Here is a 23,424-nt window from a genome sequence, read left to right as displayed (position 1 = left end):
ATATGGCTATCCAGTTTTCCCAACACCATTTGTTGAAGAGACTTTCTTTTCCCCATTGTATGTTCTTGGCTCCTTTGTCAAAGATTAGCTGTCCATAGATGTGTGGGTTTATTTCTGGGCTTTCGATTCTATTCCATTGATCTGTGTGTCTGTTTTTGTGCCAGTACCATGCTGTTTTGGTTACTATAGCTTTGTAGTATATTTTGAAATCAGGGAGTGTGATACCTCCAGCTTTGTTCTTTTTCTCAGGATTCCTTTAGCTATTCGGGGTCTTTTGTTGTTCCATATAAATTTTAGGATTCTTTGTTCTATTTCTGTGAAAAATGTTGTTGGAACTTTGATAGGGATTGCATTGAATCTATAGATGGCTTTAGGAAGTATGGACATCTTAACTATGTTAATTCTTCCAATCCAAGAGCACGGAATATCTTTCCATTTCTTTGTGTCTTCTTCAATTTCTTTCAGAAATGTTTTATAGTTTTCGTGTACAGATCTTTCACCTCTTTGGTTAAGTTTATTCCTAGGTATTTTATTCTTTTTGTTGCAATTGTAAATGGGATGGTATTCTTAATTTCTCTTTCTGCTACTTCGTTGTTAGTGTACAGAAATGCAACTGATTTTTGTATGTTGATTTTGTATCCTGCAACTTTCCCATATTCGTTTATTACTTCTAAAAGTTTTCTGGTGGATTCTTTAGGGTTTTCTATATATAAAATCATGTCATCTGCAAATAGTGACAGTTTCACTTCTTCCTTTCCAATTTGGATCCCTTTTATTTCTTTCTCTTGCCTGATTGCTCTGGCTAGGACTTCCAGTACTATGTTAAATAGGAGTGGTGACAGTGGGCATCCTTGTCTGGTTCCTGTTCTTAGAGGGATAGCTTTCAGTTTTTCACCATTGAGGATGATATTAGCTGTGGGTTTCTCATATATGGTCTTTATTATGTTGAGGTACTTTCCTTCTATACCCATTTTATTCAGAGTTTTAATCATAAATGGATGCTGGATCTTGTCAAATGCTTTCTCTGCATCTATTGAGATGATCATGTGATTTTTGTTCTTCATTTTATTAATGTGGTGTATTACGTTGATTGATTTGCGAATGTTAAACCATCCCTGCATACCTGGAATAAATCCCACTTGATCATGGTGTATAATCTTTTAACGTATTGTTGTATGCGATTTGCTAGTATTTTGTTGAGGATTTTCAGATCGATGTTCATCAGTGATATTGGCCTGTAATTTTCTTTTTTTGTGTTGTCCTTTGTCTGGTTTTGGTATCAGGGTAATGTCAGCTTCGTAGAATGAGTTAGGGAGCTTCCCCCCCTCCTCAATTGTTTGGAAGAGTTTGAGAAGGATAGGTATTAAGTCTTCTTTGAATGTTTGGTAGAATTCACCAGGGAAGCCGTCTGGTCCTGGACTTTTATTTTTGGGGAGGTTTTTGATTACTGTTTCGATCTCCTTACTGGTGATTGGTCTATTCAAATTCTCTACTTCTTCTTGATCAGCTCCCCCACACACCCCCTCCCCCAGTCTAAGAGGCAATATGGAGCAGCCCAGACAGATGCTGCACGAAGAGAGATCTGTGTTACACAGGAGAAAATGTAGAGCTTAGAGTTTAAGAAAAGCCAGTCTTACAAGAGGTCTGCTAGCAACCCTGACCAACCTTTGTCCCCGAGGAAAACATTATCTTTATTATCCTGGTCAGCAAACAAATCTGCCCTTTGCCCCTGAGGGAGAAACTATTTCTGTCTTCCAAGGCTGTTGGCTACAAAATCATCCTTGAAGAGAGAATTCCGAATAAAAGTGCAGAAATGTTTAAGACCCATGGAGAATTGCCTCCTAACACTAAATAATTTATGATGCATTCATACAATGTGAGACCATGTAGTTATGACAAATCACTTTTCAGAGGAATGTTTAATAAAGTGATAAAAATATTTATGGTATACTATGACATATAAAAAATAGGTTCTCACTCTCTAAAATTATATACACACACAGAAAGAGAGAAAACAGACCCAATTTTGCTTCATATTGCTTTCCTATTTATATGTAAAGAAAAGGGCTGACAGTATATACAAAGTTAACAGCAGTTTTTCCTGGGTGTTGAGATTATGCATAATTTTTATTTTCTTTCTGCTCTTTTGAACTAAATTTTCTGTAATGTATTACTTTCAAAATCGGAAAAAAAGGGTTTAAAAAATATATACATAGATACGATACCAAAAGCACAAGTGACAGAAGAAAAAATGGGTAAGTTGGATTTCATCAAAATTAAAAAGTTTTGTGCTTCTAAGGACACCATCAAGACAGTGAAAAGAAAACTGAAAGCTGGGAGAAGACATTGGCAAGTCATATATCTAATTAGGGACTTGTACCCTGAATATATAAAGAACTTGTGCAACTCAATAATTAAAAAGACAAATAACCCAATTAAAAAATGAACACAGGATTTGAATAGACTGTTCTCCAAAGAATATATACAAATGGTCATTAAGCACATGAAAAGATACTCAACATAATTAGTCACTAGGGAAATGCAAATCAAAACCATTATGAACACCACTTCACACCCACTAGGATGATAAAATACAAGAGACAGACAATAACAAGTGCTGACAAGGATATGGAAAAATTGAAACCCTCATACATTGTTGATGGGATTTTAAAATGGTGCAGCCACTTTGGAAAACAGTTTGGCAGTTCCTCAAAATGTTAAACATAGGGTTGGCATATGATTCAGTAATTCCATTCTTAGATGAGTGAAATTCCACCTAAGAGGAATAAAAATATATGCCCACACAAAAACTTGTACATAAAAGTTCATAGGAGTATTATTCATAGTAGCCAAAACCCAGAACCAACACAAATGTCCATCAACTGATGAATAGATAAACAAAATGTAGTGCATCCACAGAATGGATAAAAAGGAAGGAAATACTGATACATGCTGCAACTTGGATGAACCTTGCAAACATCATGCTAACTGAAAAAAGCAAGCCACAAACGACCACATATTGGACGATTCAATTTATACGAAATGTCCAGAAAAGGTAAATACATAGAGATATTAATGGCTGTTGGGGTGGCGGGAGGGAAAAAAGGGGAGTGACTGCTAATGGGTATGGAGTTTCTTTCTGGAGTGATGACATGTTCTGGAATTAGATCATTGTGATGGTTGTACAACTCTGTGAATATACAAAGAAGCACAGAATTGTATTCTTAAAAAGAGTTAATTTTATAGTATGTGAATTCTATCTCATTAAAGCTGTTATTAAATATGTATATATATACATACTATACACACACAAAAATCACCAATTATTAAAATAGAAAAGATATAAATAATTCAGAAAAGTAACAAAATGCTCAATAGACATATTTTTGAAAACATTTCAACCTCACTAGTAATAAAAAAAAAATATGATGAGAGAATGAAGTGCTATTCTCCCCTTTAAATTAGCAAATATTTTTTAAACAATAAAACCATGGTACAGTGAGAAAGACACTCTACCCTGTTTCTGGAAATTGATATAATGTTTTTGGAAAGTCATTTGGCAACATATATCAACCATAAAATTGTTCATCTTTTGTGACACAGTAATTCTACCTATGGGTCTATCCTAAGGGAGTAATCATATATGTAGATAATTAATAAACAAGATATTCATCATAACATTATTGTAATAGCCTTATGCAGAAACAGTTAATGTGATAATGACATTTCTATAGGCTAAAAAAAATCACATAGTCTTCTAAAAGCATGTTTTCAAAGATCACAATATGGTAAGTTAAAAGAAGCATATTATAAAACCGAACTGGGTGATCCTAAATTTCTAAACAAACAAACAAAGAGTATTCATGCAAAAAAAAAAATGCCACAAGGAAATATACTCAAATATTAACAGTGGTTAATTTCTATATTGATTCTAATATAGAATCAAAAGTAATATACTTTTATTACCCAAAAATTATTATTTTCAGATGAAAGAACAGTGCCAATGGTACAACGGTGCTGAATGACACAGAGAAAGTCTATCTTCTCGTAACTATTTTTTTGTGTGTATGTGTGAGGAAGACCAGCCCTGAGCTAACATCCAATGCCAATCCTCCTCTTTTTTGCTGAGGAAGACTGGCCCTGGGCTAACATCCATGCCCATCTTCCTCCACTTTATGTGGGACGCCGGGACAGCATGGCTTGACAAGTGGTGCATCCGTGCGCGCCCGGGATCTGACCCCGCGAACCCCGGGCCGCCGCAGCGGAGCGCGCGCACTTAACCGCTTGCACCACTGGGCCGGTCCCCCTCATGACTCTATTGATCTCTCTCCATCACACAGAGAACTTGCAAATGAGATGATCATTTTCAAACGGGGGATATGGAATTTTGTAATTATAAGCTGGTGAATTTGACATTAATTCTAGGCACGATTCTAAAATGGCTTCTTTAATGGAATTTTGTATGAACCTGGAAAAGGAAACCATCAATCAGAAGGAACATCGTGGATTCACTCAGCCTTCATCACCGACTACTTCATTTTTTCTTTGATGAGCTATTTGGAGAGGTGATGGAGGACAAATTTATCAAATGGTAGATGGCACCAAACTGAAAGAACTAGTAAATCTGCTATCAGGATCCAGATCCTGGGAGATGGGAGCAAGTGGCTTAAGTCACTAAGAAGTCACATCTGCCTAATCTAGTTTCTTTCTTGGATGAGATCACGGATGACATAATAGAGGGGAAGATCATTAAACAGCAGATGATACCAAACGAGAGAAAGAGAAAATATGTATCAGGATCCAAAACAGAGTAAAGGATTAAGCAATAAACTACATCCAATGGGATAATTTTCAATGAAGTGTAACATATTATTATTCAAGGAAAAGGCAGGGAAGATGTGACTTCAGACCACCATGTGCAAAGACAACTTAAGAGTTGTCTTCCACAATAAGCTCACCAGAAGCCCACTGAGATGTGACTCAATGATACATACAATTTAGAATAGTTATCAAATTTTACTCTCTCCCAATTCAACCAAACCTAAAGTAATCCTACGTTTTTGTAACTCATTGAGTAAAGTAATCAGGATGGTAAAGGCACTTAAAACCAGGCCACTGGCTGGTTCCCAGAGCAAGCAGTGCTAAGCTAACTACTTAGGTAGGAGGGAAGGGTCAGGGAGATGGCAGCATGGTACAAAATACATGAAGGGCCATTTCCTGGAAGGAGGACTGATGTTTTGGGCAATATCCCAAGGGACAGAACTAGACACAATTACTAAAAACTACAGCAAGACAGATTTTCGACTAAATATAAGGAAAACTTCTTAATGGTTAGAGCTGTCCATGGTCATTATGGACTGCCAAGTGATCCAGTGAGTGCATCGTAGCAGAAACGTGCAGCTTGGGCTGGCTGGGCACTTGGCTCAGAGGAAATTCAAACATGCTTCTAGACTGTTCTCCCCTCAGACACCTGGAACGCCTCCACGTCTTTGCTGACAAGAATCATCCAGACTCAGCTTAGGTACCTCTATTCCTTCAAGAGATAAACTAATTTCTTTTACACAAACAGGTATAATTGTGGGAAAGAACTTCTCTATATCAAGCCAAGACCTTCTCCTCTGCAATCTCTACTCTTTATTTCCACTCTCTGGGACTATAAAGAATTTGCCTAAACCCCGGACCACAGGAGAAGCTTCCAAATACTGAAAGATGTTGTGTAATAAGAACACTTATAAGACTGTTCCTACTCTCAGCCATTCTACTCTGGACCTTATACATTAAGAAAATCGTACCAGGGATTTTCACAGGGGCACAAAACCCAAATCCTTAATAGTGGAGACAGGTTAAGCAAACTATAGTCAAATGAATAATAAGCAATCATTAAGACAATAAATAGGTGGATGACTTCTGAATATAAAATATATATACAAAATAACAGTGGGCAAAAAGTTCAGTAACAGAGCAAAAGCACGCTATTTATGACTATATAAAAAGGGCATATTATCACAAATCAGAAGTGAATCTGGAGTGATATAAATATAACTTCATGCTCATTGGGTTGTTTTTCTAAGAAATTGTTTAAATATGTAACAATAAAAATCTATATTCACTTTTGAAGGAAACTTATCTATTCACACCATTTAAACAATTATTTCCAAAGTACTTAGGCTCTGTATACTATATAAATCATTCTATATTGTTGGATGCATATGAAGAGGAAGAATTTAGTTGTAAAATACATAAGATGTAATCACAATTTCCTCAAAAATTAAACATGGAGTCACTATATGACCCAGTAATTCCATTTCTAGAGATACCACAAGAGAACTGAAAACTTATATTCACACACACAAAAAGTATATGAGTGTTCAGAGCAGCACTATTCATAATAACTAACAAGTGGAAACAACCAAAATGCCATCAATTGATGAATGGATAAACAAAATGTGGTACATCCGTAGAATGGAATATTATTCTGCAATAAAAAGGAATGAAGTACCAATACATGCTACAACTTGGATGAACCTAGAAAAGATTATGCTAAATGAAATAAGCAAATCACAAAAGGCCACATATTATATTATTCCATTTGTATGAAATGTTCAGAATAGGCAAATCTAATAGAGACAGAGAGTACATTAGTGGTTGCCATGGGCTGGAGTGGGGAATGAGCAATGACTACTAATAGATACTTTTGAGGGTGATAAAAAGATTCTGAATTAGATGGTGGTGATAGTTGCAAAACATTGTAAATATACTAAAAAACACTTTATTGTAAATTGTACACTTTAAAATGACCAAAATGGTGAATTTTATGTTATTTGAATTCTACCTCATTAAAACTATATATAATCATAAAATGTACATAATTATATATATGCTATATTTTTCACATAATATATTGACACCCACAAGTACTTAACACTAATAGTATTAGAAGATTCACAATACTGTACCTAGTCATGGGTACAATGCACATGAGGCTTGGATTACTAAAGCAAATACTAAAAACTGAAGCGCTGAACTCAAGAATTACTCATTCCTTCTATTATTCAATTATTCATTTATTTACTGTGCGCTTACTTCATGCCAGGAACTGTGTTGGGTGCTGTGGATACAGGGTGAACAAGATATGATCCTCCCCGCCACTGGGCTCCTCGTCTAGCAAGGGAGCTTGACATTAAACAAATAATCACTCAAATAAATATAAAACTTGCAACAAGGGGCATGAGGTGAAAATACTGGGTTCTATGATAGAATATAACAGGCAGATCTGATTTATACAGGGAATTGGGCAATAGGTTTTTTGAGGAAATTATATTTAAATTAGAAACTAGAAAGATGAGAGATTTAGCCAGGTGAAGAGTGAGGATAAGAGTATCCCCCCAGATGGAATGGCAATGCAAAAGTCCTGAAGCAGAAAAGAACCTGTCACATGTAAGAAACCCATGGAAGCCAGGGGTGATCAGAGGTTAGAGAATAATAAGACGACAGTCACAGAATGAGGCTGGGCAGTAGGCAGGGGTCAGTCTATACAGGGTCTTATTGGCTGCTCTTGGGATTCTCACTTTATATCCTGGGTACAAATGGAAGCCACCCAAGAATTTGAGCTGGGAAGTAACATGATCAATTTGTGTCATAAAAGCATCACCCAGGCTCCCTCTGTGGAGAAGGGATTAGAGAACAAAGAGAAAACTAGACCAGTTAGGAGGCTAATGGCTCAGACTAGGCGGATGCGGCTGGAAAGGAAGAAGAGGCATTTTCAAGGTCTGTTTTGGAGTTTTGGAGGTCATCACATATTCTACTTGATAACCCAAATTTACATATGTGGAAAAAAAAAATCTTCCAGAAAGACCAAAGCACACAAAGTAGAGATTATTTAGTCAGGATCCTAGACACATTAGCATCAATTTAGTACCAAACCAAATCCTACAAAATACTTCAAGCTACTTCTAGGAATCCTGACACCTTTTCACAGAACTAAGTTGTACTTGAACCTGAATTATCCCTCAGCTTCTTGCAGGGCATTTTCTTACCAGCAAGTTTTCAGAGAGGTAAAGAAAGCCAGACAATGGAGTAGAAACCCAAAAGTTCACTGTGATGAGTGCGAGTAAGGCTTGGTGTCCTCACTTCAACCCAACTGCAAACTAGCTTGTCCTCGGAACATTTTTCTTTCTACAAAGGAATCATTCTGGGAAAGAAACACCCTGCTTAGCATATGCTCTGTTAAAGGCTTCAGTTAAACACACACACACACACACACACCCAGAAAGAAATATGTGCAAAGCATTCCAGATTATTCATGTGCATCTGTCTCCTTAAACTGCACTCCAGAGACTGAAGCAGAACACAGAGGCTGTGATGGATAGCACACAGTCTACAAAGAGGAAATGAATGACTTCCACGGCAGTAGGAAAGCAACTGTACATTGTACGTGCATGCATTTCTTTTCCTCTTAAAATAAAACCCTGCTACCCACATGGTAAATATCGCTTCAAACCCACAGTGGGTCAGATAAACAAACTCCGTGTATACTCCTTACAAACCACCCAAGACATGAAATCATGAAGTCTAAGGCAAGTTACCTATTAAGCTCCCCCAGAGTATGATGCAAGTAAATAATAAAGATGCATATGACCATCAACAATTATATATTTTACAACACATGATCTGTAACTAGTCTTATTCTCTTTTTCATTTATACTGTGAAAATTAGTTTTGCACTTAAAAATGTAAAATGAACAGAGATGTTGTTTAGCCTCAAGGAATCATTTCTATCTTTATCACTGTTAAGGTTTTCAGCTTCTTTGAGGTTGTAATGATTTATTACGATACATTGTATTTACACAACTGCATGACAGCTGTCTCAAATGCTCCTGGTCCTCCTCGATGCCTTGCATGTTAAGACCCAACTCTTCTAAGAAAGTTTCCTTCACTCTTGATGGTAGAGCCGATCCTCCACCCATTCTCCCTCTCTGCCCGCTGACCCTTGTATGTCTCTATCTAGATTTACAACCGCCTCCTCTTCCAGACTGGGAGCTCCCTGATGCTTCATGCTCCCAGGACCTAACACAGAGCCTTGAATATGAAAGATTCTCAAATGTTTGTGGAATTAAATGAATGAATGAATAAACCAAATCCACCCAACATCTGTAGTTTTTCATTTTTTCCACTCGCGTTATCCTAAATGTTGACGATCCCCAATTCAACGACATTTCAGACAATTCTCCATTTTCCCCCATTTCTTTCCATTTCCTGATAAAAGGGAACTTCTGATTTGAAGTAATACACTACTTGGAGGGTGTTTATGAAAACCAGTTTTAAGAACAACTGAGAATCTTGCTTGCTGCTCAGGTTTACACACATGGCTTCGTACACAATGAGTTTGAACATAGACTAGAAAAGGTCTTTACTCCCCAAATTCATTCTATAGGAAAATGGCATCCAGTGTCCTGTCACTTTATCACTCTTGCTATTGACATTTACATTAGATATTTTTTAAAGGGCTCCTTCATCATGACAAAGAAAGGATGCCCTTGGCAAGGGCGGAGGGAGTCCGTAAGTTAAATTCCTCATTCCGGAATAAATTATTCAGCACCACTTAAACCCTGAAAGCTTTGAGCCACCTATCCTGTAGTTCATGGCACTCTCTTCTAAGTTTACAATTTCCCGATTGTGAGGCAACAATTCCACAGTACAAAATCAATACAATTTACATCTACTGTTGGAACTGACATTCTCTAGCAAACTAAAAGATTTATTCTTCCACTGACATGAGATAACTGTAAAGCCGCTTTTACAAAGAGGTACTTAGAACCATTCCAGAATTTAGGAATGCATTCTTCTTACTGGACTTAAGGCAAAGCAATGGGCCTCCTCTCCCCATGAAATGAGTGGGACCCCTGGGGCCAGCTAAGTTCTGACACTCAGACTTAGTTTTGACTTAACTCTGTCAAAGGCCTAGATTTTGAACATGAGATCATCCTGGAAACGCATGGAGCTGTGGCAGCAGTAACAAGAGACAACCAACAGGCTTTTAAACTACATTCTTTCGCTAGTTTAGGGTTTTTATCAGACAGGAATGTCGATTATCTTTTTCACTCTAAGTTCTATTACTAGTACAACTACAAGTAGGAAGGTTTGGTACAGCGGTCAACGTTTCCAGTGTTATTTAACTGGAATGATCAGGGACCAGTCGCTTTTGTTGAGTGGCAAAAGGTGGTGTTGTTTAAAACACACCAGTAGACGAATCTCTAAGCTGCACCCTTTCTCCCCAAAGAACGAAACAGGCTGGAAAAAGCAAGAAGATGGTAGGACTGATAATACCATTCAACTACAGCAAATAGGACCGCCCAGTGCAAGATCCATTGTGACTGAGAGCCTGAGGATGGGATAGCGGAAGGGCGAGTTGGGTGGGTCTGAATCCTCAGATGCAACAAGCTTCCCGAGGGCATTCAATCCACCTGCACGTAACTCGATTCCTCGCACCTGTCATTAGGAAGGCTTGTTTTTCTCTCAAATGCTCAGAACAGCCAACAGAAAAACTAAACAAAAAACAAGGCGGCAGCAGCAACCTAGTGCCAAACCAGAAGCGAGCGTTTATCTGCAGATCAGCAGCCCCATTACTCAACAGACAACTGGGGTTCCGTCCCATCCACCCCTATGTCCACCTCCAAGGACAAGAGGTTAGACACAGCAGCAGCCAAGGCTGGGCCTGTGAGGCACCAAGAGAAAGATCAGCCTCACAGGGAACCGGGAGATGCTCGGGCGCTGCCTCCTCCTCCCCCGCTCGCGGTGCTGCTTCGCCCCGCGCCCCGCAGGGAAGCCGGGCCTCCCGCGCGCTCAGCATCCCTCCTGCTGCTCCAGCTCCCGCCCTAGCTGCTCGGCCCGCGCCGTGCCACCAACCTTGGGCGTGCGGATGTGCTCCATGGCGAGCCCGGGGCTGCGGGGTTCCGGGCGGGCGCGGCCGCACGCACCTGCGCGTCTGCAGCGCGGCGGGAGGGCGCGGGGAGGGGGCTTCGCCGCCGTCCGGGAGCGCGCGGGCCGCGGGGCTTGGCTCCGCCCCCAGGTGCGGCGTGGCCGGCGTGCGGGGCCCGGGGCGCCCGCGCGGCCCTAGAGCGCGCGCTTCTGCGCTCCTCTCACCTGCCCGCCCCGCCCCCGCCGTGCCTCGCTTCTGGCCCGGGTGGCGGGAGCAGCAGCGCTCGCATCCTTCCAAGAGGGGCGGCCAGCGTCATACTGTGGGGCTACTGTTCCCCGAGGCACAATGGGGGCCTTGTGTTGGGTGTGGCCGCTTGGAAGAGAGATGCGGAATACGTGCTACTCCACACCAGCCATCGGCTTCCTTCCAGAGCGTTCCAGGATAGGTGGGACTTCAGGGTGGGGCAGAAAAAAGGCTGCCACATGCACTCAATGCCCAGTACGGCCTAGTGGGCTCCGTGTGTACACTTCAGCACGTAGGCAGCCGGCATAGCGTTTGGGATGAGGGTGGAAATAACAGCAACAGTGTTGGCGCCCCAGGAGGTGCTCTATGAAGTCAGGCACCTCACATCAACCTGCGACTTCACTGTTGGAACTGTTGGAAGAGTTTTCCCTTGGCACCGGGGTGAGTCCTCATTTGCCATCTTCACTGAACTGGAAGATATAGATACAAAGAATCCAGTATAAGGTATCATTTTTCCATTTATGATGTTAAGAGTAGTTGTTGCCATTGGGAGCATGAAGCCATTGGGAACAGCCAAAGAGAAGAAAGGCCCCCCACCTTTTTTTCTTGCAACTCTAAGTGTACAACCCTCCACCATAACTAAAATTTCATAAAACTCTACATAGTTCTTAGAATAATATCTCTTCAATTATTTCCTAGCTCTTACTCATCTCTCTTTCTGACTGGATTGCAAATTATTTGTAGAGACTATTTTTATCTCTTTTTCTCCAATCCATGGTAGACCCATTGCAGCCTTCCAAATAAATGTTTATGTAATCAACACAGTGTTACATTTATTTTTAAATTTCCAGATCTCCTTCACATATCTTCTATCATTTCATCCTCCTACTGCTCTGGGAGGCAATTAAGACAATACTATAACTGACATTGTATAGGACAAAATTGCCCCAGGGTATAATTTCTTTGTTACTAAAGAACACCAGGAAAGAGCCAAGACCACTCTGATCACAACTCACACACTGGCCTAGTCTCCTCGCTTATAAAATGAGAGTCACCTGCCTAGATGATCTCAAAGATAGCTTCCATCTCCAAATTCCATCAGTACTAGGAATTCTATAGCCATTCAAGGGGATACATTCTGAATGGTTTAATGATCTTGGAATTATGTGCTTTCAGGGCCCTTCTATCCCTCTCCTGGTGGGCTTATCAAGAGTTTACTTGGCGAGTAATTTTTACACACAATTATTTCTGACCTGTTGCGTATTAGCATAGGTGGTTTTTTTTTTCCTAAAAAAAAGCACCCAAAACACTAATTGATAGGTGAAAAGATATAAATCTGAACAATTTAAATAGCTTAATGCTAAGAAAAAATTTTCAGATTAGTTCGAAAATACATCTTCCATTAATCATAGCTATAAAATCAGCATTAGGTTAAAATGAGTCAGGAATTATACTCAAATTATTAGGGTGAATTAACATAGAATAAGCTAGAAATAAAATAACCATAGGGAAAGAAATCTCTATAAGTAAACATTTTGGTGCGATCTAACAGTTCTCTGAGGAATCCTCCTTGACTTGTCCCTCAGCCCCCATCACTATCCAAGTTATTAGATCACAAACTGTGTTGACCTCTGATAGCCACTCTGCACTTCTGGTACTTACACTGCCTCATATCCCCAAGTTCCACTGCTTCTTTGAACCCCTACCTAGTGAGGCAGAAGAGTTTGAACAAAGCAAAAGAATTGGAGGGCAGTGAAGTGAGGGAACCAAGAGTACCTCATTGAAATGGCTGACTCTGTTGATCCTAAGTAGGGCAAAAAGTGAAATTAGCCATTCATTTATTTAAGAAACATTGATGTTAATTGACTGATGGTCCTACACAAAGTACCATGGCAGATGCTGGGAGATTTCAGGGAGACCCAGAGAAGAAAGATAGTGACATGGATAACACCAAGGAAGTGAAAAGTAGACCAACCAAGATGGCCCCTGAGCTTGAGGAAACGCCAAAAGAAGCCTCAAGGAGATTGGTATACTTCCTACATTTTCCGTATTAATTATACAGAAAGTAATGGGTAGACTTAGAATCATATACTTAGTTCTTCAAGTTTGATATCCAGTGTGTCTGGAATGAACCACGGGTCATTTGGATGGATGTTGCATCTCTGAGTATTCACAGAGCAGAAATCTCTCCATCTGGCCCCAGAACCAAGAAGTGAGAAAAGGAGAGAAAACTTATTCTTCTAACACTACATAATTTGCAGATGGATCCACACCCACATTTACACTACATCAGCCTTTGCCCAGTGGGTTGGAAAACGGCTATTTTTCTCTAGTATTTGTGACTCCTGGATGGAAAATAAGTATATCTCAAAACTATTTTCACCATTAAGCAAAATATCAGGCAATAGGGTTAAGACCTAGTTACCTGCATATTTATCAACCTACGTCCCTTGCCCAGGAGCATCATGGTTGTCCTCATTTTGTCCTCAGTATCTCAGGTTTCAGTGATTTTCACCTTTGTGAAAATGGTAGATATGACTGTACACATCAATATTTAATTCACCTGCCCTTCACAGTCACACAGGAGGCTACACTTGTCAACCCTGTTACCGTTGGGTGGGGCCATGTGAGAAGTGACGTGTTACCTTTGGGCCAAAGCTGTGCAAAACCTGTGTGGCCCTTCAGCTTTCTTGTCCCTGTTCTTAATATTTGGAGGTCACATATGGAGATTATAGAAAAAATAATGATGATAAATTTGCTCTAAATACATGATGTGACCATGACCCAAAACTATTCAGCCTGAGATTGAAATGAATGAAGAGGGAAATAGACTGTTTCCCCAAGTCATTCCTTGGAAAGGAACTACTCTGAAGAGTCACAGAAGATTCTTTTGAGTGAAAAAAACATCTTTTTGAGGTTGTTTTTGCATGAAGGCACTGAGATTTAAAGCTTAATTAAACTTTGTATCTAGCCTAGCCTATCCTGACTTTATAGAGAAGAGGAATCTGAAAGAGAATCAAAATAATATACTGTCTCTGCCTTCTGTGTTTCTGATCTTTTTAAGGGGGGTCAATAATGTCTTTAAAGAGCTCTAAGGGGAGCCGGCCCCATGGCATAGTGGTTGAGTTCGGCACAATCTGCTTCAGCGGCCCGGGTTCGTAGGTTTGGATCCCGGGCACGGACCTGCACCACTCATCAGCCATGCTGTGGCAGTGACCCATATATAAAGTAGAGGAAGATCGGCACAGATGTTAGCTCAAGGCTGATCTTCCTCAAGCAAAAAATGAGGAGGATTGGCAACAGACGTTAGCTCAGGGCTAATCTTCCTCAGCAAAAAAGAGCTCTAAGGACACAGGTCATATGCCAAGACAAGACCTAAACTACTTTGTTGTATATGACCAAACTTCTTCTAGAGAACATCTTCTTAAGAAATTTTTGTCACACAGATATTCTAGTTGCAAATAGTATTGCTATAAGAATTTTTAAATAAAAACATGATATTAACTGGGAACTTTCCCAAAATCCTGTGATCTTCAGTGACCTGAGGAGATTTGGATACTTATCAAACACTTGCGAGACTTTTTCCGGAATACTTACACATCTCCTGAGGCAACTAAAACTTTTGATTTGGCAGCGAAGCCAAGAAATGTTTCCTCAGGGGAGTAGTATTGTTGATGATTACAAATTCAATAAAATCGTGTTCAGCACTGTTAAACCTCAGTGGCCCATGTTATGTGTGGAGAAGGGTACACATCTCTGAACATGCCCAGTCTCAGCTAGGAACGTAATAGATACCCACTATGCTAAGGTCAGAGCTGCATTTGAGGTTCTGCTTGGAAAAAAGATAGCATCCTCACCTTCAGGATTTTTATAAACTCGATGATGCAAAGTATCGATGTCTTCTTTGGCCTAGACCTGTGCCAGACATAGAGAAGCAACACTCCATGGACTGCAGGCAGCTCTGCCTTTTTCTAGGAACCAAAAGGGAAACTCTAGGCCAGCATAAAAAGAGCACTTACTTCTGAGCATAGGCAGGTTTTAAAATAGTCTCATATTTTGTTCTCCTTCCAAGAAGGCACATTGCTCAAGTCCAAGTCTGTGTCCTCAGACCACTTATTATTGTTTATTGCCTTGCCACTGCCATCCCTTCAACCATCACTTGGATGCAGATAATTCCCATATCAATACTTCCGGTCCTGAATTCTCTCTATACTTAATGTATTATATTTCCGTCTACCTGCTGAGTCCCTCCACTCAGATGTCCCATCAGGTGTGGTGAAAACATGGGCTCTGGAGTCAGACAGGCCTGTGTTCAAATCACAGCCCTGGCATGTGTTAGCTGTGTGACCTTGAGCGAGTTTTTAACTACTCTCAGCCTCGGCTTTCTCACCTGTAAAATGGAGATAAGGATAATATCTCTATTGCTTAGTTTCTCGAGCTGAGGAGTAGGATCTCTGTATAGGGATGTTTATTGTATTATTCCCTATATTTTTGTATATGCCTCAGGCAGTTCAAAATAAAAAATAGAATTGATAGCTAAAAAAGGGATAATTACGATACCTTCTTAGAGTGGAGGTGACAGTTCACTAAGGAGAATCATTTAACGTATTTTGTGACAAATATTTATTGAGTACTCACTTTGTGCCAAGGACTAGAGATAAAAATGTGAACCAGGGCCAGCCTGGTGGTGCAAGTGGTTAAGTGCGCATGCTCTGCTGCTGTGGCCTGGGGTTTGCCGGTTCGGATCCCAGGCGTGCACCGACGTAGTGCTTGGCAAGCCATGCTGTGGTGGCGTCCCATATAAAGTGGAGGAAGATGGGCACAGATGTTAGCCCAGGGCCAGTCTTCCTCAGCAAAAAAAAAAAAAAAAGTGTGAACCAAAACAATTACAGTCCCTGCCCTCTCAGGTGCTTCAGTCTAATAATATCAGCTATTGTTATTGATATTTTCCCCCTAATACCAAATCCTCCTCTTGACTTCATTATTTCTTTTGTTGATCTAAATTACTCAAGCTCAAAACCTTTTAGTTGTTTTTGGCTTACGTGTCTTATTGGCCCCCATATCCAGACGGATGTAGATTCCTCCTCCACAACACTTCTTCAAATGGTCCTTCCCTTTTGTTCCTCACTGTTATCACTCTATTTCAGATCCTCATTTCCTCTTCCTGGCTGGACTATTAGCCTCTGCTGCCAGATTAATCTTCATAAAAGCAACTCTAATCATTATCACTCTCCAGCTTAAAAACCTTCAAGTGGTCTACAATGGCCTTTTGAATGAAGTACCATTTCCTTATTCTGTCATTTAAAGCCCAGCCACATCCTTCCACTCTCTTCTACAAACTCAGCAAAGTCAGTCCCTGGGACTTAATAGATGCTCAATACATTTTTTTTGGATGTATCAGTTAGTGAACCAATCACTTTCCGTATCCTGCATTTGCTTCTCTTTATGTCTTTGCTCATACTATTCCTGTCTAGCAAATCCTTTGAGGTTCATTTCAAAGTTCACTTCAGCATTCTCTCCAGATGCGATTCTTCCAAAATAACTCTTGTCTGTTCATTCCAATAAGCAGAGATCATCAAAGCCAGTTTATTTTCATCTGGAAGTGTAATTTTATGCACTTATCTCTGTCACAACTTGTCCACGGAGGACCTTGATCAGTCCACGATCCCACGAATGCCATGCTGGGCCACTACACTGACAACATCATGCTGATTAGATCTGATAAGCAGAAAGTAGCAGATGTCCCCAAGATGCCCAAGTAAGGCACACATGGGTCAGAGGGTGGGAGATACATTCTGGGAAAATTCAGAGTCCTGCCATCTCAAGGAAGTTTCTAGGGATCCGCAGCAGTCTGGGACGTGTAGAAATAGCTTCTCCAGCCTGAAAGGCAGGTTGCTTCACTTGGCACCTCTCCTGCCTCTTGCTCTGACCTATTACTGAGCTAGCTGCGAGGGCTACCAGCCCTGAGTGGGGTCTAGAGCAAGAAAAGGCTCTCCAGCTGGTTTGAGTTGTGGTAGAAACAGAGCTACCTCACTGACCTTTTAACCCCAGTGGCTCCAAATAGCTCAAGGTGTTTGCATCAGATAGGGACGTGGTATGGAGTCTCTGGCAAGCTGCAACTGAAGAATTGCAACTGGTTACGGGAACGGCCCGCCACCAGCCACACAGTGCCTTTGTGATCATTTTAAAAAGTTTCCGTATATTTTTAATTGTGGAAAAATACATGTAACGTAAAATTTACCATCTTAACCATTTTTAGGTGTACGATTCAGTGGTATTAAGTTATTCACGTTGTTGTGCAATCATCACCACTATCCGTTTCTAGAACTCTTTTCATCTTGCAAAACTGAAACTCTGTACCCATAAAACAATAACTCCTTATTTCCCAGCCCCTGGCAACCACCATTTTACTTTCTATATCTCTGAATTTGACAACTCTAGGTACCTCAGATAAGTGAAATCATGCAATGTTTGTCTTTTTTGTCTGGCTTATTTCACTTAGCATGATGGCTTCAAGGTTCATCCATGTTGCAGCTTGTGTCAGAACTTCATGCCTTTTTAAGGCTGAATATTCCCTTGTATAGACCACATTTTGTTTATCTATTCATCTGTTGGTGGACATTTGGCTTGCTTCCTTCTTTTGGCTATTGTGAATAATGCTGCTGTGAATGTGGGTGTACAAATATATGCCTTTGAGTATCTGCTTTCAATTCTTTTGCATATATACCTAGAAGTGGAATTGCTGGATCATACAGTAGTTCTATTTTTAATTTTTTGAGGAACCTCCATACTGTTTTCCATAGTAGCTGCACCATTTTACATCTCACCAACAGTGTACGAAGGTTCCAATTTCTCCACATCCACTCCAACACGTGTTATTTTCTGTTGTTTTTTTCATAGTAGCCACCCTAATGGATGTGAGGTGGTCCTTTGTCTAATTTTTAAAAGATGCAGAAGCAGCCCATGAGTTGAATTGTCCCTGATCCACCACGCCACAAAGTCAGCTCTGCTAGCAGCATTCAAGCATCAGGAGAAAGGGGGACATAAGAGATGCCACCAGAGCTGATCCTGAAGGTCCAAGTATGTCACATGAGAAGGTAGCTCAGACTCCCGTGTTCCTCTCCCTCAAGCCACCTGGGGCATTTAATGCACCTAGTTCACAAAAGAAGAAAAAATGCCAGCCTCGCTTATGCGTGGTTCTGCACAGTGCACTTGCACCAGCCTGAAGAGGAATGCTCCAGCATTGCGGCTCTGCCAGGAGCAGCCACGAAGGAGTGAGGGGAGGACGGTCGTCCCAGTGGGCAGAACTCTGTGCCGTTCTTCTGGGAATTTCACATGCCTTGAAGGACAGATGGCCACACGTACAGATCTATGCCAATTTAAAGCATGCATCCAGCAGTTTGCTCAAATGTCAGGAACTTGGAAGGAACAAAATTGGAGATTGGCAATGAGAACTTATGAAAATATTTATGGATTGATCTCTCAGGATGAGCCCAGAGTATGAAAATATTTGTATCCCATGTAAATACTCACCATAGGGCATCTTCTTCAGTGACACAGTGACATTCTCAATAATTATATGGACAAGATGATCTATTTTATTGTTATCAGTCACTTGAGACTTTCCCAGCCACTTCAGAGCTTACTTAGTGGGCTGGTAAGTAGACATGGTGGTAGGGTTACAGTTTATATATGAACTCAGCAATGTGGCCTTCCCTCATCAAGTCTGACTTGGCTACCACCAATGCTGGGTGCCCAATCTACCCACAGCAGTGCCCTGCCTTCCCACTATTCTATAAAATACCATCACTGGGGGACCAGCCAGCCACCTGAGGTAGGTTGCTTATACTGAACCCCTTCCATCACAGAAGGGACAAATATTTATCCTCAATAGAATAAACATGTTAGATACGGATTTGTCTTTTCTGCCCATGAGACCTCTGTCAGCATCGTATCATTGGACTTACTTCATGCTTATTCACTCTCACAGTATCCCACAAATTACTTCTTTGCATCAAAAAAGTTTTATATAAAAATAAGAAAAGACATGGGCAAATGTCCACAGGATTCACTGGTCTTTCCACATATCCATTTACTCAGAAGCTGCTGGCCTCATGGACTTATGGAATGACCTATTAAAGATTCTATTTAACACCAGCTAAGAGATAAACACCTTGAAAGAGTAGGATGGTAGTCTACAGGATGGGGTGTATGCTCTGAATAAGTTTCCAATGTAGTCTTTTTCCTATAGGTAGAAGATATGGGTCCAAGAAACAAGGGGTAGAAAAGGGAATGGCACCTTTTACTATTAAACCTGTTCATACATTTAATATTTTTTGCTCCCTGACCCTGCAGTTTTGAGCTCCTTGGTTTAGAAGTTGTAATAACTGAGGTAAAAATGCTTCCAGTGGGTGACACAGCAATGGTTTTATAGAATTGGAAACTGAGATTGTCGTGATGTTTCTCATATCTTTAAACCAAAGACTAAACAAAAGGAGAAACTTCATTAGCCATGGAGATTGACTCTAACTATCTAGAAGGAAACAGGGTTGCTGCTACCAATGGAGGCATGGAGGAGTATGTCTGGAATTCAGGGATTCTCTAGGACACCTCCTCGGGGACACTGCCTTGTCCAGTGGTAAAAAGCACCAGAATATGCAGCAACTCCATTCAGGAAGCATGTGCAAGGGCTCAGATCATCAAGGAATTCGCTGGTAAAGACCTCAACCAGTTTTACATGCTGTCTGGGAGTAAAGGAAGACAGAAAGGGTAGTTGAAGGAAGGACATCATAAGTATCAACTATGGCCTCATGACCAGTTGCAGAAACAATGACTGTAGTTGCTACCTACATATTCTTCGTTGTTCTGTTATGTCTATGTCTATATTAACCAATCCCCTCACCTTTCCTATTTTATGTAAGGTCTGTTAATGGTGGTTAATTTTATAATTAAGTATTTAGATTATAAAACATCAAATTAGAATTTTGTTTAAACTAGAGGAGAAATGAATATCACCCAGAGATGGATATTGGGATGATGGGGTTTTAGATGTATTCATTTGGGGAAATGATGAGCATGTTTTGCTTGTAATAGTTGCACTAAACTAGGAAGAAATATGTTGTGGTTGCTATTGTAGATTGAGTATTACAGGTTAAGGATTGTTCTGGGATGTTGAGTATTAAAGGGGTGGACTGTGATAGATACGACCAGTTGTCACCCAGCATTTATCCCCCCTCCCTCCGGCATGTCTTTCATTACTAGAGAGGTTGGAAAGGTATAAGCTACATTTCTATATTCCCAGATTCCTTTGCAGCTAGAGTTAGGAATAGGTTCTTCCAATTTGATGCACTAGGAAAAGATTGGAAAGGTGGAATTAAAGAAAAGGACATCTTCTGGCTGCTGTTCTGTTGGTAAGCAAAGTTATAGAGATGCATTTAGATACAATTGCAATGGCCAGACCCAGCATCTGCACATCTAGTCACTAGCTTTGTGGATGCTGAAAGACAGTTCAGCAGCAGCACAAATGACAGTAGCTCTCATCCTAGGATAGACAAAATGGCAGTGTACTCTTGAACACAACAGTTTGGGTAGCATACCTTGACTTGTAATCTTCTTGCCCTTCTATTAATTTTGTAGGCACCTAATCCTTTGCATTAAATTCTGTCTGCTTAATATACTGTTTGGGCTGAATGTTTGTGTCCCCACAAAATTCATATGTTGAAGCCCTAACGCCCAATTGTGACTATCTTTTAGAGATAGGGCCTATGAGGAGGTAATAAAGGTTAAATGAGGTCATAAGGGTGGGGCCCTAGTCCAATAGAGTTGGTGCCCTTGTAAGAAGAGGAAGAGACAACAGAGTTCACTCTTTCTCTCTACCATGTGAGGATACAGCAAGCCAGGAAGAGAGCTCTCACCAGAAACTGAACCCTGCTGGACCTTGATCTTGGACTTCCCAGCCTCCAGAACTATGAAAAATAAATTTCTGTTGTTTATGCCACCCAGTCTGTGGTATTTTGTTATGGCAACACAAGCTAATACAAATACCTACAGTGGTTTATACTGATCCCAACTTGATACAGCTATTGAGAACAACATAATTTATGAAATGTAAATATTTCAATCTTCGTAAACTTATGAATACAAAGGGAGTCACGTGAATATTAACACCTAAAATCTCACCAGCCCTAAGCCTCCATCTTCATTATAGGGGCCTCCTCTTCCTAATATTTCCAGAGGAACTGATGTGTATGCACAAGCCAGTCCTGGTGGTTTCCTGCTCCCTTGCTAGCTTGGCCAGGATTCTCCTGCAGCAGACACAATGAGAGCTGAAATATGCTGCTCCTCTTCACCTGTCACTGTTGCTGCTGGAAATCTGCCGCCCTTGATGTCAGGGAACCTGGAATGCTGCCTCCTCCTTCTGATTCAAAAACCAAACTTACACTCAGTTTGGAGGATTTCCCACTCCAAGAATGTTCAATATTCCAGAGCATAAGAGTTTTTTCTTTTCCCATGATGGTGATCCAAGCTGGGCCTACAACACCTTCATTCAGTGCCAATCCTGAACTGGGACTTTTGTCCCATGGCAGTTAGTGACTGCCATCATCAACACTGTTACTTTCACTGTGGATATTGTCACCTACAGTGCTGAAAACACGCTCTTCTCAATGTTTGTGAAATTGTGAAGCCACAACCACAACCCAGTGCCAGAGATCTACCCACTGCAGATACTCTTGTGAAATCAATGTTAAGACATTCTTATTAGGCTCAGTTAGGGTTTGTCCCACAGCAGAACTCCTCGGGTCGCTGGAAAAAGTGTCAGAGTTCACAGTCTTTCAATGCACGCATGTTGCCACCCCCACAAGGTGCATAGATGGAATGTGTTTCTAAAGTCAGCCAGCACATTGGACCCCAAACCACCACTCTCCCTCTGTCATCAAGCCCTGATGCCAGGATATGCTTTTCATTGTTATCCCATTTTCAGTTGTGATGAATTTCTCTCACTCTTTGGGTGGAGTTGGGTGCATTTGTGGGGCAGGTTCATATCCAGCCTGCATCACAGGCTCCCTAATTCTTCAGACATTTGCAAATATCTGTACAGAGTTCAAGTTTTTGTAAATTCAGGAAGCTCTTCAGCTCCTGTGAAAATAGCTATAATCCAACAGACCCGTGGGGGACAAGCTTCTGCCTAACCTAACAATCTGGAAGCATCTGAGCCCCAGCTCCAGCCCAGCCAGGACTCCCTGTCAGGTTTTGAATAGTGAAAGAACAAATATCAAAAATAATAGAATTAGAAACAACAAATATCAAAAATAATAGAATTATTAAAGTGTGATATGGCCATATATGAAATACTGTATGAGCTTTAAAGTTTTTTTTCAAAGAATACTTAATGACATAGAACAATGCTCATGACAAAATTTTAAGCCAAAGCCAGATACAAAACTGTATACACAGTATGATCTGAGTTGTGTTTCAAAATGCGTGTGTGCACGTGAGTGTGTATGTGTGAAAGTGAAGAGAGAGAAAGTAGAACAAAGAAATATAGAGATACAACAATTACATCTGGGTAGTGGGTGATTTTAATTTTCTTTAAGTTTTTTTTAATATTTTACAAATATCCACATTGCATATTTTAACAATTATAAAGCACGTGTATTTTAAATGGTCATTTCAAATTAAAAAAATCATAATCAATAATCACGTCACAGTGTCATGAGTCAAAGCCAACATTTTTGTGGAAAATACATTTTGCTTTGTTTTTTTAAAGCAAAATATAAGTTGGATACTGAATAGTTGAGAGACCTTTGAAGTGTATACTTCCTAAAATTTCAATTCAAAAATAATCTTTCTGAGAAGTAATCCTTTTTCAAGGACAAAATCAGGCTTATTTTCCATGAGGAAACAATAAAAGCAAATATCCCAAGTGTAAAACAATGGCTGGAAAAAGAAAAGAGGAGGGCACTCTCTCCTGAGTTGTCAGGATTTTGGCAATGCTGTTTCTACAACCAAAAAAACCCCAAAGATTGTTCTATGAAGTTCAGTCAGGTGTGGAGGAATGTTCTGTGGTGCTTTACAGCCAATGTTCTTTAAAAATTACTTAATTGATCTTTGACTGTTAGTAAAGATCTGAAGTGCATCTTCAGTGTTTGGGTAATAGAAGGAGAAAATAGAATTTACATAATTAATAAAACTTTACCTTAATCCCCCTCCTCTTTTTGTATTTAGATACAGATGCTAAATATTGGCAAAATGCATAAGAATAT

General features: G+C 40.3%; 1 protein-coding gene across 2 annotated transcripts in view; it reads right to left on the bottom strand.

The window, feature by feature from the left end:
• MTMR7 (myotubularin related protein 7) overlaps nucleotides 1-11,029 on the bottom strand; it is a 115,263-nt gene extending 104,234 nt beyond the window's left edge. For both annotated transcript variants that reach the window (XM_004428787.2, XM_087418445.1), the window contains exon 1: nucleotides 10,906-11,029. In XM_004428787.2, the coding sequence (XP_004428844.2) occupies nucleotides 10,906-10,929 (24 nt within the window). In that variant the 5' untranslated portion in view covers nucleotides 10,930-11,029. The remainder of the gene's footprint in view (nucleotides 1-10,905) is intronic.
• Between the last annotated feature and the right edge of the window lie 12,395 nt (nucleotides 11,030-23,424).

The sequence above is a fragment of the Ceratotherium simum genome, chromosome 28 (assembly GCF_057802395.1).
Source record: "Ceratotherium simum simum isolate JZ-2026a chromosome 28, ASM5780239v1, whole genome shotgun sequence".
Taxonomy (NCBI): domain Eukaryota; kingdom Metazoa; phylum Chordata; class Mammalia; order Perissodactyla; family Rhinocerotidae; genus Ceratotherium; species Ceratotherium simum.
Note: the sequence above shows the minus strand (reverse complement) of the source record. Positions and strands in the feature narration are given on the sequence as shown.